The sequence below is a fragment of the Anomaloglossus baeobatrachus genome, chromosome 5, assembly GCF_048569485.1.
Source record: "Anomaloglossus baeobatrachus isolate aAnoBae1 chromosome 5, aAnoBae1.hap1, whole genome shotgun sequence".
In the NCBI taxonomy this organism is placed as follows: domain Eukaryota; kingdom Metazoa; phylum Chordata; class Amphibia; order Anura; family Aromobatidae; genus Anomaloglossus; species Anomaloglossus baeobatrachus.
The window spans coordinates 31,023,576-31,047,665 of NC_134357.1; the positions used below are offsets into that span (position 1 = coordinate 31,023,576).

At 46.5% G+C, this 24,090-nt stretch overlaps 2 protein-coding genes across 2 annotated transcripts in view; one reads left to right on the forward strand and one right to left on the reverse strand.

Annotated features, from left to right (window-relative positions):
- ARMH3 (armadillo like helical domain containing 3) overlaps positions 1-7,739 on the reverse strand; it is a 116,165-nt gene extending 108,426 nt beyond the window's left edge. The window contains 1 exon segment of the mRNA XM_075348368.1: positions 7,630-7,739. The gene's annotated coding sequence lies outside the window, so the exon portion shown is untranslated.
- A 233-nt stretch (positions 7,740-7,972) lies between these two features.
- On the forward strand, positions 7,973-23,389 carry HPS6 (HPS6 biogenesis of lysosomal organelles complex 2 subunit 3). The gene is made up of 2 exons (XM_075348369.1): positions 7,973-8,633; positions 19,780-23,389. The coding sequence occupies exons 1-2, from the start codon at positions 8,085-8,087 to the stop codon at positions 21,619-21,621; spliced, it is 2,391 nt and encodes a 796-aa protein (XP_075204484.1). The 5' UTR covers positions 7,973-8,084; the 3' UTR covers positions 21,622-23,389.
- Positions 23,390-24,090: the final 701 nt, after the last annotated feature.

Consider the following 24,090-nt stretch of genomic DNA (forward strand, 5'->3'; position numbering starts at 1 on the left):
GTATCACACGTGATAGTATTAGGTACACTGCTAAAGGTCCAGTCACACTAAGCAACTTACCAGCGATCCCAACAACGATAGGGATCGCTGGTAAGTTGCTAGGAGGTTGCTGGTGAGATGTCACACTGCCACGCCCCAGCGATCCCACCAGCAACCTGACCTGGCAGGGATCGCTGGAGCGTGGCTACACGAGTTGCTGGTGAGCTCACCAGCAACCAGTGACCAGCCCCCAGTCTCCTAGTTACAGCACACATCAGGTTAATTAACCCGATGTGTGCTGCAGCTAAATGTGCACAGAGCAGGGAGCAGCGCACACTGCTTAGTGCTGGCTCCTTGCTCTCCTAGTTACAGCACACATCGGGTTAATTGCCTGATGTGTGCTGCAGCTACATGTGCACAGAGCAGGAGCCGGCAGCACAGGCAGTGAGAGCGGAGGAGGCTGGTATCAAAGGTAAATATCGGGTAACCAAGGACAGGGCTTCTTGGTTACCCGATGTTTACATTAGTTACCAGCCTCAGCAGAAGCTGGCTCCTGCTGCCTGCACATTAGTTGTTGCTGTCTCGCTGTCACACACAGCGATGTGTGCTTCACAGCAGGACAGCAACAACTAAAAAATGGCCCAGGACATTCAGCAACAACCAACGACCTCACAGCAGGGGCCAGGTTGTTGCTGGATGTCACACACAGCAACATCGCTAGCAACGTCACAAAAGTTGTTCGTTACCAGCGATGTTGCTAGCGATGTTGCTTAGTGTGACGGGGCCTTAAGCCAGTATTGCACGTGATAGGATTAGATACAGTGCTAAGCTAGAATCATGCACGATAGCAATGTATCTAATCCCATCTTGTATGATTCTAGCTTGGTAGTGTACATATCTAATCCCAAGCTAGAATCATACAAGTTAGGATTAGATACACTGCTAAGCCAGTATCACAAATGATAGCGTTAGATACAATGCTATACCAGTATTTCACGTAAGATTAGGTACATTACTAAGCCAGTATCACAAGTGATAGGATCAGATACAATGCTATGCCAGTATCACAGATCATAGGATTAGGTACACTGCTAAGCTAGAATCATACAAGACAGGATTAGAAACACTGCTAACCCAGTATCACAGGTGATAGGATCAGATACAATGCTGTACCAGTATCACACATCATAGGATTAGGTACACTGCTAAGCCAGTATCGCAAGTGATAGGATTAGGTACACTGCTAAATTAGAATCATACATGACAGGATTAGATACACTGCTAAGCTACAATTATACATGACAGGATTAGATACACTGCTAAGCTACAATCATACATGACAGGATTAGATACACTGCTAACCCAGTATCACAAGTGATAAGGATCAGATACAATGCTATGCCAGTTTTGCACGTGATAGGATTCGATACGCTGCTAAAACAGAATGATACGTGATTGGATCAGATACACCATCACAGCGGACAGTATCACACATGGAGGCTTAGATAACATAAGGCCCACATTTGTGCTCGGCCATCACTCCCCGGTGACCGCAGTGCGGTGAGGACAATGGCGGAGAACAGAGGATGCCTTGTCCGCAGATTAGATACCCCCATATAACTATATTTCATAATCTGATTACAGTAATGTCATCAAGAAGAGATGGAGAAACTGGAGATGAGCTGGAGGAGCTCCGCAGGAGATAAACCGCTGCAAAACACCGGAGTGTGGCTGATAACAGCGAGCAGCAGATGGATTCACCACCATTGCAAATGAGGCGAGATTCTATTTAATTCCTTTTGGCAAAATATGAATATAGCACAGATTGGACCCATAAAAGAGCCAAGTAATAGATAAATAAAAATAAACTGAAAATAAAAGGAAAAATATTTTGCAAAATGAAAAGTTATTAGTTACGTAAATACAGCAACAACAAAAAAGGCAACATACCTAGTGTTGCTGCGTCCGGAACACCCCAAAATAAAAAATGGTCACAACATGTAACCTGTAAAGTGCACACTGTAAAAAGTAGAAATAAAAAAAAAAAAAAAAAAATAGAATGGAAAAACTTTTTTCCCCCATTACAGTGCCATCCAAAAAAGAGGAATAAAGCGGTCAAAAAGGCATGCAGACATGGTCGAAAGGGTTGGCACCTTTGAAATTGTTCCAGAAAATGAAGTATTTCTCCCAGTAAGTTATTACAATTACGCAGGGTTTGTTATACACGTTTATTCCCTTTGTGTGAATTGAAACAACACAAAATAAAGGCAAATTGGAGATTTCACATAACACCACAAAAATAGGCAGACAAAATTGTTAGCTTCTTTACAAAATTGTGGTAAACAACTTTGTTTCTGACGCTCATTTAATCTCACCTGTGGCAAATAACAGGTGTGGGCAATATGAAAATCACACCTGAAACCAGATAAAAAGGGGAGAAGTTGACTCAATCTTTGCATTGTGTGTCTATGTGTGCCACACTAAGCATGGAGAACAGAAAGAGGAGAAGAGAACTGTCTGAGAACCTGAGAAGCAAAATTATTGTAAAATATCAATAATCTCAAGGTTACAATTCCATCTCCAGAGATCTTGATGTTCCTTTGTCCACAGGGCGCAACACAATCAAGAAATTTACAACCCATAACACTGTAGCTAATGTCCCTGGATGTGGACGGCAGAGAATAATTGATGAAAGGTTGCAACACAGGATAATTCGGATGGTGGATAAGCCCCAATCAAGTTGCAAAGAAATTCAAGCCGTCCTGCAGGCTCAGGGGGAATCAGTGTCAGCGCAAACTATCCATCCAAATCTGAATTAAAAGTAACGCTATGAAGGAGACCCAGGAGGACCTCAGTGCTGAGACAGACATAAAAAGCTAGACTGCAGTTTGCCAAAATGTACGTGAAGAAGCCAAATTCCTTCTGGGAAAGCGTCTTGTGGACAGATGAGACCAAGATAGAGCTTTTTGGCAGAGCACGTCATTCTACTGTTTACCAAAAACGGAATGAGGCCTACAAAGAAAAGATCACAGGACCTACAGTCACACATGGTGGAGGTCAGAGATGTCTCTGGCACTGGAGGCCTTGACTGTGTGCAAGACATCATGACATCTGAACATAACCAAAGGATTTTGGGTGGCAATATAGTGCTCAGTGTCAGAAAGCTGGGGGGCGTGTCCTAGGTCATGGATCTCCCAGCAGCACAATGACCCCAAACACTTCAAGAAAAACCCAGAAATGGAAGGAAACAAAGCGCTGGAGAGTTGTGAAGTGGCTGCAATGAGTCCAGATCTAAATCCCATTGAAACCTGTGGAGAGATCTTATAATTGGGAGAAGAGAAGACGCCTTCACATATGAGAGACCTGGAGCAGTTTATAAAGAAGAGTCTGAAATTCCAGGTGAGAGGAGGAAGAAGCTCGTGGACGGTTATAGGGAGCGACTGATTGCAATTATTTATTCCAAAAGCTGTGCAACCAAATATTAAGTTGAGGGGGACGACAATTCTGTCCGGACCATTTTTTTGTGAAATTCTTGTCCAATTTGCCTTTTTTTTTCCCTTGGTTATTTTATGTTGTTCCAATAAACACAAAGCAAATAAACATAAATAACAAAACAAGTGTAATTACAATAATTTTCTGGGAGACATACTTCATTATCTGGAAATATTTCAAGGGTGCCAATACTTTCGACCATGACTGTATGTAAAGAAATGGTATTAATGAAAATATCTCATCCCGCAAAAAAAAAAAAATCCCCACTGAGCACTGATGATGGAAAAATAAAAAAAAAGTTATATCTTTCAGAATAATAAAAGAAAGAAACAATGGAAAGTTGTTCTTATTGTGCAAAACAATACACAGTATATAAAAAAACCCATAATCTGTTACGGCATTAATTGTACGGAGCCAAAGAATAAAAGGCGTCTAATCAATTATTCCGCAAGCAGAAAATGCGTCAGGAAACGCCGGCAGTATTTTTCCTGAAATGTTTTTTTTTGGGCCTTTTTTGTCTTTGTCACGAGTGTTTGAAGTTTTGGTTTTTTTTAAATTTGTACTATATATACACTATATACTAGTGAGCGGCCCCCACCTGAAGAACGGTCGAGTCACTTCTTTTAACCACTTGGCGTTTTTGGAAACTTGGAGAAGATACAAGACATACAGTGCTGGCCAAAAGTATTGGCACCCCTGCAATTCTGTCAGAGAATACTCAGTTTCTTCCTGAAAATGATTGCAATCACAAATTCTTTGGTATTATCTTAATTTATTTTGCTTGCAATGAAAAAACACAAAAGAGAATGAAACAAAAATCAAATCATTCATCATTGCACACAAAACTCCAAAAATGGGCCAGACAAAAGTATTGGCACCCTTAGCCTAATACTTGGTTGCACAACCTTTAGCAAAAACAACTGAACAACCGCTTCCGGTCCCCATCAATGAGTTTCTTACAATGCTCTGCTGGAATTTTAGACCATTCTTCTTTGGCAAACTGCTCCAGGTCCCTGAGATTTGAAGTGTGCCTTCTCCAAACTGCCATTGTGAGATCTCTCCACAGGTGTTCTATGGGGTTCAGGTCTGGACTCATGGCTGGCCACTTTAGTAGTCTCCAGTGCTTTCTATCAAACCATTTTCTAGTGCTTTTTGAAGTGTGTTTTGGGTCATTGTCCTGCTGGAAGACCCATGACCTCTGAGGGAGACCCAGCCTTCTCACACAGGGCCCTACATTATGCTGCAAAATTTGTTGGTAGTCTTCAGACTTCATAATGCCATGCACACGGTCAAGCAGTCCAGTGCCAGAGGCAGCAAAGCAACCCCAAAACATCAGGGAACCTCCGCCATGTTTGACTGTAGGGACCGTGTTCTTTTCTTTGAATGCCTCTTTTTTTTTCCTGTAAACTCTGTTGATGGCTTTTCCCAAAAAGCTCTACTTTTGTCTCATCTGACCAGAGAACATTCTTCCAAAACGTTTTAGGCTTTCTCAGGTAAGTTTTGGCAAACTCAAGCCTGGCTTTTATATGTCTCGGGGTAAGAAGTGGGGTCTTCCTGGGTTTCCTACCATACAGTCCCTTTTCATTCACACGCCCACAGATAATACGGGTTGACACTGTTGTACCCTCGGACTGCAGGGCAGCAAGAACTTGTTTGGATGTTAGTCGAGGTTCTTTATCCACCATCCGCACAATCTTGCGTTGAAATATCTCGTCAATTTTTCTTTTCCTTCCACATCTAGGGAGGTTAGCCACAGCGCCATGGGCTTTACACTTCTTGATGACACTGCGCACCGTAGACACAGGAACTTTCAGGTCTTTGGAGAGGGACTTGTAGCCTTGAGATTGCTCATGCTTCCTCACAATTTGGAGTCTCAAGTCCTCAGACAGTTCTTTGGTCTTCTTTCTTTTCTCCATGCTCAATGTGGTGCACACAAGGACACAGGACAGAGGTTGAGTCAACTTTAATCCATGTCAACTGTCTGCAAGTGTGATTTATTATTGCCAGCACCTGTTAGGTGCCACAGGTAAGTTACAGGGGCTGTTAATTACACAAATTACAAAAGCATCACAGGATTTTTCAAACAGTGCCAATACTTTTGTCCACCCCCTTTTTTATGTTTGGTGTGGAATTATATCCAACTTGGCTTTTTGACAATTTTTTTTTTTCATTGAAGACAAATTAAATGAAGATAATACCAAAGAATTTGTGCTTGCAATCATTTTCAGGATGCATCATTACAAACACTTCCAGATTGCCTCTCATTTCCTCCCTCACTGTCTGCTATGAGATGAGATCTGGAAATGATTGACAGCTGGCTCCCAGCAGTTAGGTAGCAGGGTGCCGGCTGTCAGTCAGCATGCCGTTGGCAGTCATGCCATGTCAACAGAGTGGAAAAGATGGTGATGTCAGTGGAAGACGCTGAATCACCGGCAGGAGGGGTTAGTGACTGGACTGAGCCGCCTCTCTTTATCTTTCTACAGCAGCGCAGATTAATCCCTGTTTTTCTCCAAGTTCCTGTATATTGCATTCAGCCTTAGGGCTCGTGGACCTTATGGCAGCTGTATATTGCATTTACTACTGGTTGTGTGTGACACAACCTGAGTGATCGGCACTTATTGCATTTCCTCTTATATTGGTAAGAGCCTATTGCGCTTGTTTATCCACAGCATTAGATCTTATCTCACAGCAGTGTGTCTGTGTGGGATGGGGGGGGAACTGGATGAGAGTTAGCAGCACTAAGAGATCAAAAAGTGTTAGTAATGAAGCACAGCTCAGCTGCTACTGCATAAAGGTACAGCTGAGCTATGTATCATTACAAACACTTCCTGATCTCATCTCACAGCAGTGTGGAGGGGTAGCAGAGCTGAGTTATATATTACCAAAACGTCCAGATATCATTGCACTCAGTGTGGGGAAATTAAATGAGAGCTGGCAGCAATAAGATATCTAGAAGTGTTTGTAATGAGGCATAACTCAGCTACTACTGCTTAAATATACAGCTGAACTATATCATTACAAACACTTCCAGATATCCTCTCATTGCTGCTCTCACTCTCCTCCCCCCCACTGACTGCCGTGAAATAAAAGCTGGAAGTGACGATCCATAACGCACCTTTCATGCAGTTTAACCATGTAGATGTGTTGGATGAGAGCTAGCAGCACCAAGAGATCTAGAAGTGTTTGTAATGAAGCATAACTCTGCTCCTACTGCATAAAGATACAGCTGAGTTATGTAACATTACAAACACTTCCAGATCTCATCTCACAGCAGTCAGTGTGTGGGGGGGATGGATGAGAGCTTATGGCAGTCAGAGATCTAGAAATGTTTGTCATGAACTAGTATAACAGCTGTTACTGCATAACGATACAGCTGAGTTATGTAACATTACAAACACTTCCAGATTTCATCTCACAGCAGTCAGTTTGTGTGTGTGGAGGGGGGGTGGATGGATGAACACTTATGGCAGTGAGAGATGTAGAAAGTTTTATAATGAAGTATAACAGCTGTTACTGCATAACGATACAGCTGAGTTATGTATCCTTACAAACACTTCCAGATCTCATCTCACAGCAGTCAGTTTGTGGGGGGATGAATGAGAGCTTATAGCAGTGAGAGATCTAGAAATGTTTGTAATGAAGTATACCAGCTGTTAGTGCATAAAGATACAGCTGAGCTATGTATCATTACAAACACTTCCAGATATCCTCAGTGTTGCTAGCTGTCACTCTTCCCCCACACTGACTGCTGTGGACAAAAGCTGGAAGTGTTTGTAATGATACATAACACATCTCATACTGTATAAGCATGAAAAGTCGATCACCTTACCAACAGTGAAATATAAATGGCGCTACCCCAATAAGGGCAGTGTAAAAATACATTTTAAAAAGAAAAGTTTAGAAAAGATTAAAAAAGTATAAACAAATAAGTCTGAATGATACAATTTCCTTTGGGATCAATGTAGAGGTTACACTACAAGTCCCATGTGACAGGCGGGGCTGCTGGGACTTGTGGTTCTCCCTGACAGGCAGCCACACACTGCCCAGCATGGTTCCTGCCGCATGCGGCCTACACCCCCAGCACAGGCTCCCGCTGCCCCCGGCTCCTCCGCGGAGCACTGAACAGCCTCCACATCCGGCTCCCCCCACACCACTCACCGGCACAGCGCATCCCCCCCTGACTGGCGGCAGCACCCCGCACCTCCAGCCGGGCACCAGCCAGGATACAGGACTGGAACCCGGCAAGTGCAGGAAGAGGGGTGAACCGCCTCATTCTCAGTCTATATCTGACGCCCATCTCCATCCGGCTCCCCTGTTTACAAGTGAAATGGTACATTCCAAAGAAACCACGCCCTCCGCCCATGTCAACTGACGACGACACATATTTTTCAGAGCCACGCCTCCAGATCTACAAAGCGCTGACGCCATTGGTTAAATGTCACGTGAGTCAAATCCCATTGGTTGGAAGTGCTCCATTCAGGGTAAACCTTGCTAAGCGCTCCTCCCTGCCTCACACACACAGGTGATCCGGAAGTCAGGAGGGGGTCGGTCTCGTGATGAGGAGAAGAGTGCGCTGAGGGAGCAGCCATGCGGGACAGCGGGCGGTGACCGGCATGGAGCAGCGCGGGGCTCCGCTGCTGGCGGCGGACTACAGAGACTACGGGCGGCAGCAGCTGCTGCGGGAGGCCCTCCGCGCCCGGCCCGGGGACTGCCGCCTGCTCTGCAGCCCGGACCGGAGGCACCTCTTCATCTGGCTGCTGCGGCAGAGGCGGCTGCTGTCCTTCCCGCGGCTGGCGGCGGACACTCCGCTCCCCGGGGCGCAGCTGGAGCAGAGCTGGCCGGGCCGGGACTCCCCGCAGCTGTGCGGCCTGCTCTTCCCGCGCTCCCCGCAGGACTGGCTGCTGTGCCTGGTGTGGGAGAGCGGCCGGGCGGACGTGTGGCGGCCTCCCCGGGGAAACAGCGACGGCGGCGACGGCTCCTGGCTCCGACTGCAGTCCCTGGAGCTGTGCAACAGTCCGCGGGCCCGGGTGATGGCGGCGGCCTACGGCGGAGGAGGGGAGCTGGTGTGGTGCGAGGAGCGGGCCCCGTCCAGACCCGCGAGGTCCACCGGACGCTGCCTGTACTGCGTGTGCCGGAGGCCGCTGCGCCTGAACGCCGGGCAGGTGAGGACAAGACTGCAGATACCTATATACAGGGGAGGAGAGGAGTGTGTATACTGTGCCCCCTATATACAGGAGAGGCGTGTGTATATACTGTGCCCCCTATATACAGGAGAGGCGTGTGTATATACTGTGCCCCCTATATACAGGAGAGGCGTGTGTATATACTGTGCCCCCTATATACAGGAGAGGAGTGTGTATATACTGTGCCCCCTGTATACAGGAGAGGAGTGTGTATATACTGTGCCCCCTGTATACAGGAGAGGAGTGTGTATATACTGTGTGCCCCCCTGTATACAGGAGAGGAGTGTGTGTATACTGTGTGCCCCCCTGTATACAGGAGAGGAGTGTGTGTATACTGTGTGCCCCCTGTATACAGGAGAGGAGTGTGTGTATACTGTGTGCCCCCTGTATACAGGAGAGGAGTGTGTGTATACTGTGTGCCCCCTGTATACAGGAGAGGAGTGTGTGTATACTGTGTGACCCCTGTATACAGGAGAGGAGTGTGTATATACTGTGTGACCCCTGTATACAGGAGAGGAGTGTGTATATACTGTGTGACCCCTGTATACAGGAGAGGAGTGTGTATATACTGTGTGACCCCTGTATACAGGAGAGGAGTGTGTATATACTGTGTGACCCCTGTATACAGGAGAGGAGTGTGTATATACTGTGTGACCCCCTGTATACAGGAGAGGAGTGTGTATATACTGTGTGACCCCCTGTATACAGGAGAGGAGTGTGTATATACTGTGTGACCCCCTGTATACAGGAGAGGAGTGTGTATATACTGTGTGACCCCCTGTATACAGGAGAGGAGTGTGTATATACTGTGTGACCCCTGTATACAGGAGAGGAGTGTGTATATACTGTGTGACCCCTGTATACAGGAGAGGAGTGTGTATATACTGTGTGACCCCTGTATACAGGAGAGGAGTGTGTGTATACTGTGCGCCCCCTGTATACAGGAGAGGAGTGTGTGTATACTGTGCGCCCCCTGTATACAGGAGAGGAGTGTGTGTATACTGTGCGCCCCCTGTATACAGGAGAGGAGTGTGTGTATACTGTGCGCCCCCTGTATACAGGAGAGGAGTGTGTGTATACTGTGCGCCCCCTGTATACAGGAGAGGAGTGTGTGTATACTGTGCGCCCCCTGTATACAGGAGAGGAGTGTGTGTATACTGTGCGCCCCCTGTATACAGGAGAGGAGTGTGTGTATACTGTGCGCCCCCTGTATACAGGAGAGGAGTGTGTGTATACTGTGCGCCCCCTGTATACAGGAGAGGAGTGTGTGTATACTGTGCGCCCCCTGTATACAGGAGAGGAGTGTGTGTATACTGTGCGCCCCCTGTATACAGGAGAGGAGTGTGTGTACACTGTGCGCCCCCTGTATACAGGAGAGGAGTGTGTGTACACTGTGCGCCCCCTGTATACAGGAGAGGAGTGTGTGTACACTGTGCGCCCCCTGTATACAGGAGAGGAGTGTGTGTACACTGTGCGCCCCCTGTATACAGGAGAGGAGTGTGTGTACACTGTGCGCCCCCTGTATACAGGAGAGGAGTGTGTGTACACTGTGCGCCCCCTGTATACAGGAGAGGAGTGTGTGTACACTGTGCGCCCCCTGTATACAGGAGAGGAGTGTGTGTACACTGTGCGCCCCCTGTATACAGGAGAGGAGTGTGTGTACACTGTGCGCCCCCTGTATACAGGAGAGGAGTGTGTGTACACTGTGCGCCCCCTGTATACAGGAGAGGAGTGTGTGTACACTGTGCGCCCCCTGTATACAATATATACTATTGGATCTTTTGAAAGGGGTTTTATTACAAATTTGTATTTACTATGATGTACATATGGAACGATTCTAGAGACTGGGTAAAGCAGGAGCGGGTGGTGGACGCCTTATATCGGTCACAGCCCGTCCCATCCAGTCAGGTCACGCTCTGAGCTCTCCAGGAGCACATGGCCGCTGATGCCCACATTCATTGTGGTCTTTACAAGCATGGCTGCAGTGCTCTTCTTCTTCTTCCTGTGGATGGCGTCATTGTATTTACTAAAGGTCTTTGTATCAAAAAGGCCTCAGGACAGGTTCAGGCTGCATTTGTGCTGGAGACAGGACATGTATCCGAGACAATGGTTTATATTCCAAACACCACAGGGGTTGTGTGACCATGTAGATTACAGGAGCCAGAGACAAAGCCTCGTGTAGGTGCAGCGTGTAGAGAGCACACATCTCTGATGAGGCCTGTGGTGACCTTATCCAGAGATTGGGGATCATATTGTGCCTGTGTGTGTACAGTGCCTGTGTGTGTACAGTGTATCACCAGTGAATACACCTCTTATATTTATTTAACTATTCTATTATATCTTTCCATGGGACAATGCTGAAGATATGACACTCTGATACAATGTAAAGTAGCCAGTGTACAGCTTCTATAACTGTGTACATTGTGTATGCCCTTCAAATCAGGCTAAGGGTACCTTCACACTTTAGCGATGCAGCAGCGATCCGACCAGAGATCTGACCTGGTCAGGATCGCTGCTGCATCGCTACATGGTCGCTGGTGAGCTGTCAAACAGGCAGATCTCACCAGTGACCAGCCCCCAGCCAGCAGCGACGTGCAAGCGACGCTGCGCTTGCACGGAGCCGGCTTCTGGAAGCTGTGGACACTGGTAACTAAGGTAAACATCGGGTATGGTTACCCGATGTTTACATTAGTTACCAGCGCACACCGCTTAGCTTAGCGTGTGCAGGGAGCAGGAGCCGGGACTGGCAGCGTGAGAGCTGCGGAGGCTGGTAACGAAGGTAAATATCGGGTAACCACCTTGGTTACCCGATGTTTACCTTAGTTACAGCTTACCGCAGGCTGTCAATGCCGGCTCCTGCTCCCTGCACATTCAGGATTGTTGCTCTCTCGCTGTCACACACAGCGATGTGTGTTTATCAGCGGGAGAGCAACAATAAAAAAACGAACCAGGGCTGTGTGTAACGAGCAGCAATCTCACAGCAGGGGCCAGATCGCTGCTCAGTGTCACACACAGCAAGATCGCTAATGAGGTCAGAAAAAACGTGACTGAGCAGCGATCTCAGTAGCGATCTCGCTGTGTGTGAAGCACCCCTAATTTCACACTTGCGTTGAACGGCTTCCGTTGCATTGCGTTGTGTGATGGATGCGTTGCATATAATGGCACAACGGATCGTACAAAACGGCTTTTTTTTTTTCTTTTTCTTTACAGTTTTACCGGCAGCAGTCTATTGTGAACAATCAGCTGAGCGCTCTCAATAGGCGGCTGCCGGGCGCTCAGCTGAGCGCTCTCAATAGGCGGCTGCCGGGCGCTCAGCTGAAGCGCTCTCAATAGCCGGCTGCCGGGCGCTCAGCTGAGCGTTCGGCCACTGAGAGACAAAATAAAGTTTCTGTGATTTTAAAAAAAAAGGGCAAGCGCAGTGAAAAATCAAGGATTCCGCCGCTCAAAAAACGTTACATGCTGCGTTCCTTCCGCCCGGCGGAAACAACACCGTATCGGCCAGCGGAAGCAACGCAGGTACTTTTGGCATAATCCGTCATCCATACAAGTCTATGGGAAACGGCGGAATCCGTTAACGGATTCCGCTGTTTTCCAAAAGGGCGGATTGTGACGGAAGGAAAAAACTCAAGTGTGAAAGTACCCTAACTCCACACAAGAGTACACCCCAGGGTGGATAAAAATCTTGATTTTTTTAAAAAAATCAAAAAAATCAGATTTTTTTGATTTAAATCAGATTTTTTTGATTTAAATCATTTGATTTAAATCAGATTTTTTAATCAAGTTGTACACAAGCAAAACTTTGTCTTTTTGCAAATCTAATTGTTTTACACAAATAAAAATATTAAAACAGTTGATTATGAAACCTAATAATTTTTATTTGCACTATTAAACACTCAGAATTGAACTACAGAGAGTAAGTACTTTTTAACAATAGCCTATCTCTAACGTTTGAAGTAAAGCTGGGTTCACACTAAACGACAGCGACAACGACGTCGCTGTTACGTCACCATTTTCGGTGACGTAACAGCGACCTTGTAAGTCGCTGTTATGATCGCTGCTTAGCTGTCAAACACAGCAGAAGCAGCGATCATAACGTCGCTGTGCTACATGTGCAGAGAGCAGGGAGCCGCGCTTAGCGCTGGCTCCTTGCTCTCCTGCAGCACACATCGGGTTAATTAACCCGATGTGTGCTGCAGCTACATGTCACAGTTCAGAGAGCAGGGAGCCGCGCGCACTGCTTAGCGCTGGCTCCTTGCTCTCCTTGCTACAGTATACATCGGGTTAATTACCCGATGCATACTGCAGCCACATGTCACAGTGCAGGAGCCGGCACTGGCAGCAAGAGCGGCGGAGGCTGGTAACCAGCGTAAACATCGGGTAACCAGGGAAAGGTTTTCCCTTGGTTACCCGATGTTTACGCTGGTTACAGCTTACCGCAGCTGCCAGTGCCGGCTCCTGCTCGCTTCATTTCGTCGCTCTCTCGCTGTCACACACAGCGATGTGTGTGTCACAGCGGGAGAGTGACGACCAAAAAATGAAGCTGGACATTCAGCAACGACCGGCGACCTCACAGCAGGGGCCAGGTCGTTGCTGAATGTCACACACAGCGACAGCGACGGGACGTCGCTGCAACGTCACAGAAAATGGTGACGTAGCAGCGACGTCGTTGTCGTTGTCGCTGTGTGTGACACCAGCCTTAGCAAACATCTTCAGTGAATACATCAGTCCTTTAAGCCTACTGTTTATTTAGGACTTTTAATAGGAAAACCAGTTGTCCTGCTTTAGCAGTTCCTAAGCGGTTTCGGACTGTTGTGTGCACAAAACCAAATGAAGAAAACAATCTCTCTACTCCTGCGGATGAAGCCGATGCAGTCAGTAGCTGAGTAGCTAGATTTATTATCTTTGCTGGAAGAACAAGTGATTGCGACTTCCACCAGTCCAGTGGTTTTAGTTCATTAACGACGTTATCTGCAAACATGTATTTTTGAAATGGTGCAGATTCACACTTCAATTTCAGCACAGTTGCCACAATGTCATGGTTAGTATTGGCGAGCCACTCCATTGCAGAGTTGATTTCCGCCTCAGATAATTTTTTCCCTCTGTAGATGGGATGCAAGATATTGGCTAAATAGTGTTCTTCTTTTAATGCTTGGTCCTTGCGGTGCTGTATTGCAACCTTTACATTGTTTGAGAGGTTCAAGAGATCTAGAGAACCTTCTAAATCTTTCCAAACTTCTGTGGCATCAGCTATGGTTGCAGTATCTTTCTGCATTTTATCCAACGCAATCGATATTGGCTTTAACCTTTCCAAAAGGTCCTCGGCATTTCTCTTCACACCAAGATTTAATACTTTGCTTCGTATATTAGCATCAATTTTATCCCGATGTCTTTCGCAAATGGACAGTAATTTTGACCAGTTGTTAATAAACAGTTCCAAGCAGTCAGCCAAGGTATTCCATCTAACATCTTGTGGTAGAACCAACTTCAGTCCTCCCATTTCCTTGTAGGTTGCATGTGCAAAATGATTATTGCGGAAATATTTAACAATTTCTACAACATGTTCCTTGACACCCAAAATATGCAGGTCTTTTGCCAAAAGATGCAACAAATGGGCAGAACAACCGTATGTAATGACATTTGTGTCATCCTGTGCCAGTTCCGCTCGCATTTTTGCCACATTGCTTGCGTTATCAGTAACTAAGCTCCTTACTTTACATCCAAACTGTTCTTGGCATTGGTGAATTGAGTTCTTAGCAATTTCAAGTAAATATTCAGCAGTATGTGAATTTCCAGATGTGTCGATTGTGTCTGTAAGGTAAGTTTCACCATCTTCTGTTGTGACACAAGTGCAAATTATGGGGTCGTTGTGGATGTTGCTCCAACCATCCAAGCTCATGTTAACAACCTTGTCTTTCAAATATTTTGTACAAGCCGCTCTTTCTATGTCGTATACAGCCTGAAGATGTTTTCCTGAGATATCAAATCTACTTGGTGGTTTGTAGCCTGGTCTAATTCCTTCGATCATTTGTACAAACAATGGGTGCTCAACTAGTCGGAAAGAAGAATTGGTTGCAAATATGAATTTAGCAATTAATTCATCAAAATGTTCTTTCTGGCTCGTCGTAGTCTTTAAGATGAATTTTTCTACATTTTGTTGCACGCAAAGTTTTTTTTTGGGCTGCTTTGTTGAAGTTGTACCCAGATATTGATTGTCACGTGCAGCACAAGCCATATTTGACCCTGAAAGCACAGAAATTAAAAATATAAATCGACTGCGTATTTGAAGAAATATAACAAAAATATTGAAACAAACTTTTTGAACAATGTAATGGTCCTCGTCCTATAAGGGCTGTCTCAAAAGTTATGCTACTCAAGTTTTCCGGTGAGGTTGCTGTAATACTGGTAACTAATATCAGAGCCTCAGCAACTGAAAAAAATTATGTCACAAAAGTTTTAAAAATGTTTTTTTTTTTAAAATGGTCAATTTGGCAGACTTCAAAAGTGAATTGCGGCCTACAATAAAAAAAAATAAGCGTATACACACTTTATTTTTACTTAAAGGACATGTGCACCTTTATTTTTTAAGGTGCAGCCAGTCACAGTGTGCACATGTCCTCCCCCCGCAGCTCTCTTACCTCCGATGTCAGCGCTGCGGGGATCCGTGGCTTCGTTCTGCCCGTCCGCGAGCGCGCCTCCATTCATTTCAATGGAGCGTGCGGCCCGCTGACGTCACGCCGCTGGATCACTGCGAGTAGGCCGCAACCGAAGGACGGGAGGCGGACGGTCAAAACGAAGCCACGGATCTCAGCGCTGCGGGGATCGGAGGTAAGAGCGCTGCGGGGGGACATGTGCACCTTAAAAAAATAAAGGTGCACATGTCCTTTAGCGTTAATTTTCTGTGAAATATTGCCTTAACATAAATTTAAATTCTATACTCCAGAACTACCAGTGCTAGAAATTTTTCTTTTCATAGACTTTAACCATCCCAGTAAAATGTCTGTTAAAAAAATAGGTTGTAAATTAATTGCCAGACTTACCACTAGTACAAGGCTCCTGGTGCATAAGAAGCTGTGGGGGTTCATTGACATTAGTTGTATCACTATCAACATCTTCATTTCCCTTCTGGTTGCAGTTTTCATAATGTGATTTCAAACGGCAAACAAGTCCTTGGATATCCTTTTGACAGTATTTGCACTTTGCTCTTGCACCTTTCTTTCCAAGATCTGCTGCTGGCATCTCAACAAAATGAACCCAAATAGGGTCTCTCTTACGACCTGCTGCCATGGCTCACACAGATCACTTATGAAGTTTGATTGTTACTACAGCCTGAGCCAAGCACTGCTGATGTTACTACAGCCTGAGCCAAGTACTGCTGACTATCCAACAAGTTTGGGCATGTCAACTGAATGCAGGGAAAAAGAAACTAAACCAAAACTGAAACCAAGCTAGAAGTGTGGAATTAAAGGGGCAGTATGAACAAAATGTGGAGGCTATTAATAGTTTATACAATTAAGACATGCTGCTTTTAAACACCTACCTATTGCCATATAGTAAAACAAAAAAGATTTTTACTTACTTTGGGGTCCCCCCCTCACCCTGGCGTTAGATCGTTGCCCCTAGTTTCGTCCGTGTAACTATGGGCGCACATGCACACACTGCTCTCACTTCTCATTTTAATCGTGATTTATATTAAAAAAAAAACCTTTTGATTTAAATCAGTGATTTAAATCATGATTTAAATCGGCGTGATTTAAATCAATCCACCCTGGTACACCCCTAAAAGAAACTGGCCAGATTGTGCCCAAAGTGTCAATACTTTGTGTGACCACCATTTTCAGGCACTAACTTAACTCTCCTGGGCATGGAGTTCAATGGAGCTTCACAGGAGCCGCTGGATCCTCTTCCATCCTCCATGATAACATCACGGAGATGGTGGATGTTAGACACCTTGCGCTCCTCCACTTTCCATTTGAGGAGGCTCCACAGATGCTCCATAGGGTTTAAGTCTGGAGACGCTCAGCCAGTCCAGCACATTTACCCTCAGTTTCTTTAGCAAAGCAGTGGTGGTTTTGGAGGTGTTTGGGATCATTCTAATGTTGGAATATAAAGAGAGGGGATCATGCTTGGCTTCAGTATGTACACCACATGTTGGGATTCATGGTTCCCTCAATGAACTGTAGCTCGCCACAGCCAGAAGCACTCGTGCAGCTCCAAACCATGACCCTCCACCACCATGCCTGACTGTAGGCTGGACACACTTATTTTTGTCCTCCTCACCTAGTTGCTGCCACACATGACACCAACTGAACCAAATAGGTTTCTTGGTTTTATCAGGACAAGGTTCTAGTAATCCATGTCCTTAATTTACTTGTGTTCAGGAATCTGTTTGCAGGCTTTGTCGTGCAGCATCTTTAGGGGAGGCTTCCTTCTGGGACGACAGCCATGCAGAGCAGTGTGATGCACTGTGCGTCATCTGGTCTGAGCACTGACATGCGGACCCCCCCCCCTACTGCTGTAACCTCTGCAGTGTATGGTCTGAGCACTGACAAGCGGACCCCCCCACCCCTGTAACCTCTGCAGCAATGCTGGCATCACTCATGTTTATTTGGAAAAGCTGACCACTAGATTATGACGCTGAGCACATGCACTCAGCTCATTTGGTCTACCACGACTAGGCCTCTTCTGAGTGGATCCTGTCTTGTTAAACCGCTTTTTGGTCTTGGCCGCCGTGCCTCGGCTCAGTGTCAGGGTGTTGACAATCTTCTTATAGCTTCTGCCATGTTTATGTAGAGCAACAGTTCTTTTTTCCAGTTATTCAGAGAATTATTTACCATGTTGAACAGTAATCAGTAAGAGAGTGTGAGAGCGGTAATGCTCCCCATTCACATTTGAGACCTTGTAACACTGAGTCACATGACACTGGAGAGGGAATATGGCTAAATATGCACAATTTGGTCATTTTTACTTAGGGGTGTACTCACTTGTTGCCTGCAGTTTACACATTAATGGCTGTGTGGACACCAAATTTACACTATTATACAAGCTGCGCACTGACACTGTACATTGTATCACAGGGTCATATCTTCAGTGTGGTCCTATGAAAAGATATAAAAAAAAATTACAAAACTGTGAGGGGTGTACTCACTTTTGTGATATATAGTGTGTGTGTGTGTGTGTGTGTGTGTGTGTGTGTGTGTGTGTGTGTGTGTGTGTTGCGTCAATATTCGGTGACCGCACGTCGTCTTCATCACTTCTAGGTAACTTGTACTAGGTCGCTTGCACACAGTTGTTGAAGGAACGCAGCAGGAGGTTGTTCCAAACATCTTGGAGAGCTGACCCCAGATCTTCTGTGTATGAGGCTTGTGCGGATCATTCTGTCTATATAATCCTGGAGTTGATGATGTGAGATCAGTGCTCTGTGGATTATGTCCTCCAGGACCCCTAGTTCTTCTTTTTCGCTGCAGATCGTACTTAAGGACATTGGCTTTATGTTGGGGGTCACTTTCCTACTGCAGAATAAATTTGGAGGTGATCAGACTCCTCCGTGATGGTATTACACAATGGATACGTTTCTGTCTGTATTTCTCAGTTTTAAAATCACATTAATCCTGACCACTTCCATTTGGTGCAATGCATAAACTTGCAGGACCCTCCAATGCGCTCCATGTTCTCCGGAGGCTGGAGAGTGACACAATCTGCTTCAGTTACAGCCAAATATTTGACATTTTGGCTCCTCAGCACCTGCTGCTACTTTGTGCACTTCTTCCTTTGTCTTCATGCATAGTTGAGTCTTGGTTTCAGGGTGGAAGTTGTGACTTTTGGCTGCAATTCTTTCATGTAGACCTTTTCTGGGCTTATTCATATGCATCTGGTCCAGTTCTGGGCTGATGGCACTGCTGGACATTTTTCGATTTTTCAAAAGGAAGTATTCACGGTGCGTCTCTAATCTGCCGCACAAAGTTTCCTTGCCCAACCACTGCGTCTACGATCCTCAGTGTTGCCCATTTCTTCGTCTCCTCAATGCTAAGCGATACAGTCACACTTATCCATCACGTGACACCATCGTGAAGGCATCTGAACAGCTCTAAATTTATTCAGCAGCCGGACAACGACCCCAAACATCCAGCCAATGTGATTAAAGGGAACCTGTCAGCAGATTTGGGGCCTATAAGCTGCGACCACCACCGGACTCTTATATACAGCATTCTAACATGCTGTATATAAGAGCCCAGGCCGCTGTGTAGAACATAAACACTTTATAATACTCACCTAACAGTCGCGCGGTTGGCCATATGGGCGCCTCCATTGTCCAGTGCCGGCGCCTCTTTCGGCCATCTTCGTTCTTTCTGAAGCTTGTTTGCATGAAGCGTCTACGTCATACAGACTTGCCGGTCCTGCGCAGGCTCAATACAATACTTTGATCTGCCCTGCTCAGGACCTTAATGCCATCGAGTAAGGATGACGTCGGACCCATCATGCACTGTGGCTAGAGAAGGAGGACGAAGATGGCCGAAAGAGGCGGCATCGGACAATAAGGCCAACCACGCAACCTTTAGGTGAGTATTATAAATTGTTTTTTATATTCCCCCAGCAGCTCGGGCTCTTATATACAGCATGTTAGAATGCTGTATATAAGAGCCCAGTGGTGGTGGTGGCCTCCGCTTATACGCCAAAAAAAGTGGTGACAGGTTCCCTTTAAAGGGAACCTGTCACCAGTTTTGGGGCCTATAAGCTGCGGCCACCACCACCATGTTAGAATGCTGTATATAAGAGCCCAGTGGTGGTGGCCGCAGTTTATAAGCCCCAAATCTGGTGACAGGTTCAATTTAAGAACGAAGAGCCCTGGAGATAATCCGGCCCCACAGAGCTCTGATTTCACATCTCATCTGTCTGGGTTCAAGAGACAGAAGGATCCGCACAAGCTCATACCCAGAAGATCTGGGGGCAGCTCTCCAAGATGTTTGGAACAACCTCCTGCCGAGTTCCTTAAACTCTGCAAGAAAGGAGAAGACTTGATGAAGGCAACTGATGGTTTAGGTTTCTCTCTTGTTCATTCACTTTGTGTTTTGTAAATTGATGTCTGTGTAAACTTGAATTTCTGAACAATATTTTTTCTGTCCCACAGGTGACTTTGGGCAGCATGAAGATCGTCCTCCATCACAGCCCTTTGTACTCCATGTTCTCCTCCGATGACCACATCTTCATGATCCCGGACAGTGGCTCTCATCATCCTCTTCTCATATATTCCATCCTGGAAGATAAGCTAACCATGACCACCCCAACTACCGGGCTCCTGCACAGCAAGGCTCTGGCAGAGGCGGACTATAAGAGGATGCTTCTGGATTACGCCGGCTTCCTTAGGTCCACAGCGATCCTGCATTCGGTGGTTACTGGGGACGGGCAGCTGCTGCTGATGACGGCCGCTGGGCAGATATGTCTGGTGTATGAGGATGGTGGTGTCAGACGGATCTTCAATATGGAGAAGGTGGCAGAAGCTCAGGTTAAAATGCAGATATTTGGGAAGACCTTGGCTTGTGCTGTGGATACAACAGTGTTCCTCATAGAGCTCAATACCGGGAGGCTCCTGGCAAAGCACAAACTGCACGTCGATGAAGTGTTCTTCCTGCGGGTATTGGATACTGAAGACGTCCAGCTGCTCACAAGAGACGGGATCTATACCATGAGCTCTGCCACCGGCCCTGAAGACAATGGCAAGTCTGAGCCCTCATTGCTGGATATGGTGTATGAGGAGGCCTGTAAGTATTACCAAAGAAGAAGCCTGAGCAACACCAAGCTGACCGTGGCGGAGTTAAAGAAAGGGGGGATGTTCCAAGCCCCCATTACCCTGTCCGCCATCATCAACCACTACCAAAAAAATGGCAAATCCAAGGACCAAGCACCGTACACAGATCTGATGAGCAACATGAGCAATGAGCTGCAGAGCTTCATAAGTCTGGAGCTCCTCAAGACCTGCATCATGACCGCGTCTGGAGACGAAATCAAGAAGTACTGCGAGGAGCTGGTGGATCACGAGGTCACACGGCTCCTCCAGACCGATATGGACCGGGACGGGCTGGTGTATATTAACTCCTTGTTTACCACTTTTCCCAAGGCAGCTTGGATGTCCTTAAGAAATAACTTTCAGTTTCTTCAAAACGGAGACGGTAAACTCGTCGTCAGAGCCACCGCTGACTTATGGAAGAAGGTTCTGAGTTCGCTCCCGACGGGGTCTACGGACAGCTCTCCTAATGGGGTACAGCCGCTGTTCGAGGTGGTCTGTCAGTCTCTATGCACCTTTAAACCTAAGTGGCTTCCCGTTTTTGTCCAGCATGCCCAGGACTGCTCGGTGCTAGCCTGGAACTTTGCTGCCAAAGATAACACTTCAGGCGGCACGCCCCTGTATAAAAGGGCCTTGTCCGTTCTGGGGAGGCGGAAGGATAACACTAATGTGGACCTGGAGGTGGACATCCTGCTGTGCAGCGGGCGGCCTCAGGCCATCACCCAGGCCATACACATCCTCATCGAGCTGCAGCGCTGGTCACGGGTGATGGAGGAGTCTCGGAAGTTCTCGCGGCTCAGTCCCCTCATCACTAAGAACATTTTCATCACCCTCCTGTCGGAGTTCGTCAGGCACCGGCACTTGGACCCTTACGTCACCGATCTATGCGAGATCTGCCCGGAAGAGGTGACGGCCACTGACATCTTGAGGATTGTCCTGCACAATCTTCCCAAATCTCCGTCTGAGCCCCGTCCGCTCTGCTGCGGTGCGGAGCTTCTGACTATCGGCTTACTCAAACCTCTCCTAAATAAAGTGCTGCAGAACCAGATAAGAAAGGACGCAAAGTTCCCGACGCTAACGTTTCCTCCGGCCGCTCCGGAGCGGACAAACACGCGTGAAGCTCCCAGTCCTGTGCAGAACGGGGACGAGCCCTCGCCCACCGACATCTACTCCCCCCATGTGTTATAAGTTATTGCACTATTTATGTCGTCCTAGCAGGGGGCTCATTACTAAAGCATTTACGGTTTTGTTTTTGGCCTTATATTGCACCTTTTGTCTTATCCTTCCCGTTACAGATATAATCAAAATATGAAACCGCGAAGGATCCTGAGTGTTATAGATCAAAATAGTGACAGTATTAAAGGGGTGCAACCACAGTGTATGCCTTAAGTGACTGGTAAATGAGGCAGCGACTCCCACCTATAGAACGCACAAGGGTCCCTGGACCCCAATACGGCACAGTGAGGCGGCCAGTCACCACCACATCTGAGCAGAGGTGACCGGCGTCTGTAGATCTGTCCATCACTTCTATGGAGGTCATACAAGCTGATCTGTGATTGCCATAGAACTGAATGGAGCGAGACCTATAGACTCACGGCCACCTCCGCCGGCTTCTTGTGGTCATCTCGCTTGTTCTGTGCAAATCGGAAAGCATTAATGTCCAAGGATGGGATATCCTTTTGCGGTCAGTCTCCATCTCTTGTCCGATTGCTGCTTTTATGTCTTATTGGATATCTACAATGGGCAAAGAGGTAAATGCCGGCAGCCCAGGAGCAAAAATGTAATAGGTCATTGATATCACGCAGCGGGGGGCCGGCTGATTGACGGCGCTGCGTCGTCTATGTTGTGAGCCCTTTTAAGAACAGGTGTGTTACTCTTACCTTTATATGACAGAGCTCCCCCTAGTGGTGGCAGCGAGTAGAAAGTGTTATGTGCAGGGTATTTGGAGCTCAATCAACTTGTGAAATGAATCTGTGGATAAATTTTGGACCCATATTTAGATTTAAAGGAACAAAATTATGTTGGAAAGTCACTTTTTAATATATTTTGTCAAAGAATCGCTAATTCTGAGAGTTGTCCTTCCCTTCTGGGCGGGTATCATGGTGCCCGTCCTGCCCTAATCTGACTACCGTGAGGATCGTACACCGTGGCCATTACCTCCTGTAATATTGGGCATCCTCTGAGCCTGTCTAGGTTTGGCCTGATTGAGGGCAGGACTAGGACAGCCACCCCCCCCCCCCAACGCCTCTCTTCTTGCTTGTCAGTATTATTCTACCTTCTTGTATTTCTGTTTTATGGAAATAAGGATGAACGATTGTTGTGTTCCAGCAAGTCTACAATTTCCAACTTGCTTTTTCCATTCCTCAGGATCTCTGCTTGCTGTCGGTGAACGCCGTTATTCCTCTTTTTATGAAGAAATCTGCAGATACTTCTCACAGCTGAGGTTGTGTTACAATTGTATCTACCTTAGACAATAAATGCATTAGCCTCTGCTGACATGACTGTTTGCTACAGTGTATCGGTGCAGGTAACTTGTATGGGCCTTTGATGATGTGAGAAGTATCAGGTCTGTTTTAGATCACCGACAGATAGCAGAGATCGTGAGGAATTAATACATCTATTAGGAAGTTGTACAGCTCGTTACCTAACGATTATCCTCATTTACATAAATCCATTGCGCTCCGGTTCACGCCATCCATTCCCGTAGGTTTGGTGGTCGTGGGCTCCACTAAAGACTGTTACCGTCTGACTGATTTAATATGGATTCCCAGAGACTACTGAGAAATACTAATTACCCTCGTCCTCTTGTTTTGTGACGGTCCGTTGGGCCGGCGAGGCAGCGGTTTGTGTGTATAACCGCTCACGGTGTAGCGGTAGATATCGGCTGTAGACAATGCACATTTTTAATATTTCAGTGTTTTACGGCATTATGATAAATAAATACTTTTAAACGTCAGTTTTTTGGTGTGTGATGTTTGTACGGGCGGATTGTAGGCCGTCTGTCCAGTCTCCAGCCTGCGGTGGGCCGGGCATGATGGGAGTTGTAATTTTTGGTAGTCACACAGGACCGCGATGTTAAGGGCCTGATATGGTGCACTACAACAGTGGTCGAGGAGTGACCGCTCTGTTGCACGTCCATTATGGAGGCTCCCTGCTAATGACTGAGGCATTTATTTTCTGTATACCTCATATCACACATTCCTGTATACAGTAGAAGAAGCATGTCTCTAGATCAGGGGTCAGCCATATGCTGCATTCCAGCTGTTAGACTACAACTCCCAGCATGCCCTAATGACTAGATGCTATTAGCTGGATTGTATCTCCCTGTGTTGTACGGAGATAATGTGACCTTCCCCAAGGAGCAGATAATGGCTTTCGAGGAAATCTGCTGAGAAATCAATTGACGAGAAATGCTGAAGGGAAGAACGGCTCCGGCTGTTGGTGGATAATGTGTGGATCGATGCTGCCTGTCTGATGCTACTGATCTATAGTAATGTCCGGCACCACACCCGCTGCGGCTCCTCATAGTGTCACACAGATGTATAACATTCCACCAAAATTCTGCCACCTCCTGGCCACATTCCCAGCTCTGATCACACAGCACAGACCTACACACCGGAAAAGTCAGATAGAAGCTGAGATATAAGGAGTAGCGAT